This window comes from Crocuta crocuta, unplaced genomic scaffold, assembly GCF_008692635.1.
Source record: "Crocuta crocuta isolate KB4526 unplaced genomic scaffold, BGI_CrCroc_1.0 scaffold152, whole genome shotgun sequence".
In the NCBI taxonomy this organism is placed as follows: Eukaryota; Metazoa; Chordata; class Mammalia; order Carnivora; family Hyaenidae; genus Crocuta; species Crocuta crocuta.
In genome coordinates, this window is record NW_027528798.1 from 4783860 (window position 1) to 4790477 (window position 6618).

The following is a 6618-nucleotide window of genomic DNA, read 5'->3' on the forward strand; positions in this document are numbered from 1 at the left end:
TTTTCCCAGCTCTTCCTCAGTCCCTCTCTTAAAATAACAAATCAATAAAAACTTTTTAAAAAATGGTTAAATAGGGGCACCTGGGTGGCTCAGTTGGTTAATTGTCTGACTTCAGCTCAGGCCATGATCTCACGGTTCATAAGTTCAAGCCTCACATTGGGCTCTCTGCTCTCAGCACAGAGCCCACTTCAGATCCTGTGTCTCGTACTCTCTGCCCCTCCCCTGATCATCCCCACCCCCTCAAAAAAACATTAAAAAATTTTTTTAGGGGNAATAATAATAAATAAATAAAAATTTTTAATGGTTTAATAAATAAATAAATGGGGTCTCTGAGAACTAAGTCCAATCTCATTATCCCTGCTGAAAAGGAAAACCCTCTGCATTGTCTATCTTATAATCCGTAGTGTCCAGACTCTTTGGTTTGGGCCACCCTATGTGTCCCATACATAGGTCTTTGTCAGCCCCAGTACCCTTTAAAAAAATTACTTGTATACTAAACAAACAAAACATAAAACAACAACAATCTCAAACTCTGTCAAGCAAGGATGCTCTTAAGTGTTGGCACTATCATAGTCAGCAACTACAACCTCACCAGAGAACTGTTTGGGGGGAAGGAGGGCGTGACTTGGCAATGAGGGCTCCTGGGCATGTCAAGGCGGATCCTGGGTCCCTTCCTCCCATCAGGCCTGGGGTGGTGCTTACCCACCTGGAACCACACCATTGGTGGCGATGGCGCTCATGGAGATGGCCGTCAGCAAGGTCTGTGGGAAGGAGGGCTTAGGTGAGCAGCTCAGCTAGGCGGGCTCTGTGAGGGGGCTGTGGCCCCCATCCTGGTGAGGATACTCACACAGCAGCAGCAGATGAGCACGATGAGGAGGGCCTGCAACACGCCGGCTGTGCCCACCATCCAGGTCAGCCGCAAGAAGAGGATAACCCCGAAAATATTCTGTAGGCAGGGCAGGTACACCCCCATTAGGGTGCCCATACTGGGTGCCTATGGAGCAGAAAGGGAGGGGGGGAGCACAGAACATCAAAGGGTCTCAGTTGCACCAGGCAAGGCCAGCCCCTGACCACTCGGAAGTCCCCTTATTCCCAGGGTGTTCTATCAGAGACCAGGTTGGAGAGGGGAACCCCGAGTGTAAGTGCTGGGGAGCACGGGTGGGTGGGTGACAGCTGGGATATCTATGTTGACTTCCATATATGAAGATGTTTGGGACTGGAAAGGTACAAAACCTACTTCTTTTCAAAACCCTGCCTGTGAGCTTTTGAGCCTCACCTCCCCCTCAAGGTACTGCTCCCTTCCCCTCCTCTTTTCTGCAAAACTTCTGGAAAGAAAGGTCTGTCCTGAATACCATCTCCCTCAGCAGGTGCCATGTCACCCATGTCAGAGTCCAAGAAGTTGTTCCTGGGACTCCCCTCAAACCCCCAACTCCAGTCAACTCCAGTCCAGCTGGATACCAAGTCGTACCCAGTCTGCCTCCCAAGCTGCCCTAAGATCAGCCTGCCTGACTTCAGCCTCAGTCCCTTGAACCTGGGGCACCACACCTATGGCACCTGGATGGTGCCTTCCTGTGCCTGCTGACAGCCCACTGAAAACCAAGTCTAATCTCATCATCCCTGTTGAAAACCCTCTGCAATGTCTCTCCTGTAATCCACAGTGTGGGCCAGACTCCCCAGTTTGGGCCACCAGGTGTGCCCCATCACCTTCTTTGACAGCTTCAGCCTCTGATGACATTGGTCCCTCACAACATCTGAACCAGGACGTGTGCTGGACTCTGCCTAGAAGGGTCAGCCCTGCCTCATTACTTCAGTTAAACCTTCAGGGGGCTTTAACTGTTACCTCTTCTAGAAACTTCTCCGGGGTTGCCTTAGGTTGAGTTGGTACTTCCTCTTACATCCCTTCAACACATCTGATATACCCTTCTATCACAGTAGTCACCACAGGTCATGGTAACGGTTCACTCGAATGTCTCATGACCATATTGGGGCATATACTTGGTTTGTTTACTTTTCTATCACCGATAGGCCCCACATGTACCCGAAAGGTGGTCCTGAGCCCAGTGGGTGGTGCCTTGGAAGGCCCCTGGGATAACTTGCTAGGAAAATCGTGCATAGACAATAGACACTTAAGCTGAAGGATAGGTAAGGAAGGTCCAGTGGGCAAATCCAGGCAGGATTTCTCTACTTGCTAAGGGCAGAGTAGGGGCCAGCCAGGAGGCCAGGGCAGAGGCAAGGCTAGCACCTTGTGAAAAACTGAGCCCCCATGAACACAGCCTCGGGTAGTAGGGCTTGAAGAGCTTCCACCAGAGCCCCAGCAAAGCCTGCTGCCCTGAGGCAGGGGTGGGAAAGAGAACTATGTGGCTATATGAACTCTTCTGAAAGGTCCGCCGGGCCTGAGGCAGGATCTCTGTGCAGTCTAAAGGGACCTCAGAAGGGCCTGGAAAGGCACAAGTAAAAACAAATGGTCCTTCGAACTGGTGACAGACACACCTTATCTGGGCTCTGAGCCCTACACAGAGGCCCTGGACCACTCACTGGATAGTGCAGCTCCCAGCCCCACCCCCATTCAAAGCTGAGTCACTCTGGGGAAAGGGCAGTGTGGGAAAGGGCAGGGCCGGAAATGCTTTCTGCATCCCCAAATAACCTCTGGCAGCCTCCGAAGGTCATCAGGCCAGACCCAGAGAAGCTGCCATGGAGAAGCTGCCTTGGGTCTGGTTGGGGGCCCACCCTTCCTGCTATAAGCCTCCTTTCCAGAGGACCCTGCTCAGACCCATCCTGGGTGAGGACCACAGCTCAGTAGCTCCAACTCCCTAGATTCCTGCTGACTCACTACGGACTGGATCAGCCTTCTGCTTCCTCCATGGCAAAGCTACTGGAACTGAGACACTCTTGCTATCCTCCCCCATCCTAACCCTTGGGCCAGTAAGCCGGGCAGGTAAGCTGGAACTGAGGCCCTGCATCCTGACAGGCTCCTCATAAAGCTAAGGACCACGACCCTTTACCAACACAGACTTCCTTCTGACACTTCTTTTGGGATGTGCACTAGCCTTTCTCAGGGACCTTTTTACTCCTCACCACCAGCTCCCTGGACTTGGCCCTAAGGAACAAAGAGAGGCTCTTATCAAGGATTATACCCCCCTCTCAAACAAATAAATAAATAAATAAATAGATTAATTTAAAAAAAGAGGGCACTTGGGTGGCTTTGTTGGTTAAGCATCTGACTCTTGATTTCAGCCCAGATAATGGGATTGAGCCCGTGTCAGGATTCTGTCCCTTTCCCTCTGCTCTTCCCTCACTCATGAGCTTTTTTCCTCTCTCTCTCTCAAAATAAAAAAATAAAAATTTCTTTAAAAAAAGGATTGTAGGGGCACCTGGGTGGCTCAGTCGGCTGGGCGTCCGACTTGGGCTCANAAAAAAAGGATTGTACCATCCACTGCAGGAAATACTCTCAGAGGCTACTCCCTGCAGAGCTAAATAAGGATAGCCAGAGATACTCAGGGTTCTCTGCCATGGGCAGTCCAAAAAATGCCAGCAAAATCACAACCAGTAGGATAGGGCGGGGGTCCAGTCCGTGTGACCTCAAGATCTCAGCTGCCTTCTCTGAATTGGGGGCTGGTTTGCCTCCTGGAGGGGTAAGGTGAGGGGTACACAGTGGCCTGGTCTACCCTCTCCTTGGGCCACCCCAGCAAGGTCCATATTTCACGAGCAAGTCCAAGGCTGGGTCGCCAGTTTATCCCAACAAGAACTTCTTTGGCCTGTGCTGATCTCCAGCAAAAACACTATGGCTGGTGCTGGCGAGATCCAAGCTCCTTCTAAATCACAGCTGTCTCCCAAACCTCAGGAAGTCAGTAAGTAGAGAGGGAGGGCTCCTTGCCTCCAAATTGAAAATGTCAAAAAAAACAACCCTCCTGTCTTCAGTTAAACTGAGCCCCATCCTATAGGAGCTGAGCAAAGATGTGTAAAGTCATCCTGAAGAGAGGAGGGCTGGAGGGCCAGGGGCCCGTAGCGATGGGGGATGGGGCCAGGAGAGGGATAGGGAAGCCCCAAGAGGCAGTGTTTTGCTCCAATCACCCCCCTAACCCTGGCGCTCAAGGAACACAAGGGCTGTTTGAGATGTCTGCCAATGGAAGCAACACAGTGAGAGGCAGGTTTTGGTCACCTGGTTACATAGTCCCAATGGATAACCAGGTTCCTGATTCCCTTCTCCATCCGGATGGAATGAATGCCAGTGCTCTGGCCCTCTATAGTCATAGAGTTCACAGTGAATCCACAAATCTGTCTTCTAGTGTACGCAATGATCTTGTCTAGCTGAGTCACCTTAGGTGAGTTACTTAATGCCCCTGACACTCAATTTCCTTATCTGTAAAAATAAGGGTGAAAATAGCACGTGTTTCACAGCTTTGATGTAAAGGTGACATGCACGTCCACTGCTCAGCATAATGCCTCGCACAGAGACATCAGAGAAAAAGCAGCTGTCACTCTATCATTTCTGAGGGCCTCCCTGGCCCTCCGCCCCTCTAGTCCTCTGCTCCCTTCAGGGTCTTCTCTTTAGCTCACCCCTTAAAGCCTTCTTGAGCCCAAGGCACTCAATGCCCATCACCCATGCTCACCATACCTGGTGCCCACTTCCCCTGGGATGCTCACAACTGCCAATTCCATAGTGTTGAGTCAGTCTTCCTAGCAGTGGCCTCTCTGCTGCCCCTGACCGACCAGCTTACCTTGGCCGCTCTCCGGTGGGTGCCCTCCCCACTCTCAGCTTCCTCATGTTCCTTGGCGCCCTGCGTGAGGTTGGTGTAGCTGACAAGCTTGCCCAGGAGAGATGATACCTTTGGGCGGATGTCCAGCTCTTCCTGTAAACAGAGCCACAGGGTAATCTGGCAATGGGCCTGACTGGTACCAGGCTACCTGTGGTGGCCAGCAACCTGGCCTCTGTTCCCTTGCCAAGCCCTCAGGCAGGCCTGGGCCTGATCCCACTCTTGCCTGGGGAAGCCCAAACCAGCCTACTGGGCAGGTGTGGGTGCCACACCCCAGCACGTGCCACTCAAAGGCTGTCCAGTGACTGCTTCCCTCTGCCTCATCTTGGCTACAATCACTACCAGCCCATTTGTGAAAAATACCTGCCTCAGGGGAGAGGGCAGGGCAGGGCACGGCTGGCAGACAGGCGAATGGCACACTTCATCCTGCCTGTTATGCCTGGCTACCTTTCAGCTATGAGTGGGCCTCTGGCACTCACATCTGCCCTCAACTCTCCCATAAAAAAAGCCATTGCAGTAAACAAAGGAAGCCAAAAGGGGGATGCCTGGAATAAGTGAAGTCTCTCTTATTCATCCAAACCCTGAGCTGCTTGGGTGGTCTTACCCCCAGGCTCCAGGCCCAGGGCCTAGTAACACACCTCAATCCCCAGGGTAGGATCCTGGCCCATCTTGGAGTGGAGCCAGGTCAAAGCCTTTGCTGCAGAAACTTGCTGCTTTTCCAGATCAGGAGGCCTCCCAGGCTTCAGGCTCCCCAACCCACACCTGAGTCTAGGCTTTCCCCGTTCCGGAACCCTCCCCAGCACCATGCCTCTACCTGCCTCTTGCCCACATTTAGTTTTTCCCTGTCAGTCAGCTCCCTTCTGACCCTACACACAAGGAGAAACCTGTTTGGAGTGAAAAGTGAAGATGCAGGTCTTCTGGGGCATGTGGAGATTGAGAAGCCCAGGAGATTCTATCATGGGACAGCTGAATGTGTGAATCCGAGTTTAGAGGCCTAAACCATGTCTTAAAGATCTCGATCCAATTTCTGAGCGTAAGTCTGAAAAGGATAAAATTCAAGTTCAGAGGCATAAAACTGGGACTGTTTCCAGACAGGTGACCAATAAGGCTGCAGGTGTGGAGAGAGAAAGTAGAAGGACCAGGCCTCTGTAAACGTGAGGACAAGAGTTGGAGGAGCCAACAAGGGAGGACAAGGAAGAGTTCACAAGAGAGGGAAGAATGAGAAATACTATGAGTAAAGGGAAAAAAGGAAATCCTGAGGTGAGAAATCCTGACAGATGGTTACCTTGCTGGGGGGCTACATGGAAATCACCTGTAGAGGTGGTAACGGTGTGGGGTTGTGAATGGCCTCTGGGAAAGCAGTTTCAGTTAGAAGGTCCAAGGGAAACAAAGGGAGACTGAAGGAGGAGCCAAGACATTAGGTGACCTAACTGCCTGCTTAGCTAAGGTCTGAATTCTGAAAGGCTCCTGCCCCCACTCCCACCTGCCTGCCACACCTGTGGCCCAGAATGGCTCTTCAGCTACCTCAAACAGTGCCAGGTTCCTGTCGTAGTAGTCACTTCCTCTGGACGCCTCCAAGGGACAAAGGAAAGGGCTGCTCTCTCTGTGGTTGCCATGTCCTGTGAAGACAGAGGGACAGAATCCCAGTTAGGGACTGCTTCCTGAGCCCCTAGCACACCAGCCCAACCAGCCAGCCCACAAAACATCATCTCTGTAGAGCACTTTAGGGGAGGGTGTTACCAGGCTGGGCCTCAGGTTCACCAGCATACCCTGCCTGCCTCCATAAAGGGCCAGAATTATCAAGGCGGTAAACGATCGAAAGCCTGTGCATCATCTTCTCTAGGGAATGGTGGAAAGGCCCCAG

The 6618-nt window shown here is 51.9% G+C and overlaps 1 protein-coding gene across 1 annotated transcript in view; it reads right to left on the reverse strand.

Moving 5' to 3' along the window:
• SLC12A4 (solute carrier family 12 member 4) overlaps nt 1-6056 on the reverse strand; it is a 16903-nt gene extending 10847 nt beyond the window's left edge. The window contains exons 1-4 of the mRNA XM_077755631.1: nt 5639-6056; nt 4719-4850; nt 848-994; nt 707-761 (exon numbers count right to left, since the gene is read on the reverse strand). Coding sequence (XP_077611757.1) covers nt 707-761; nt 848-994; nt 4719-4850; nt 5639-5713 — 409 coding nt within the window. The 5' untranslated portion in view covers nt 5714-6056. The remainder of the gene's footprint in view (nt 1-706; nt 762-847; nt 995-4718; nt 4851-5638) is intronic.
• Nucleotides 6057-6618: the final 562 nt, after the last annotated feature.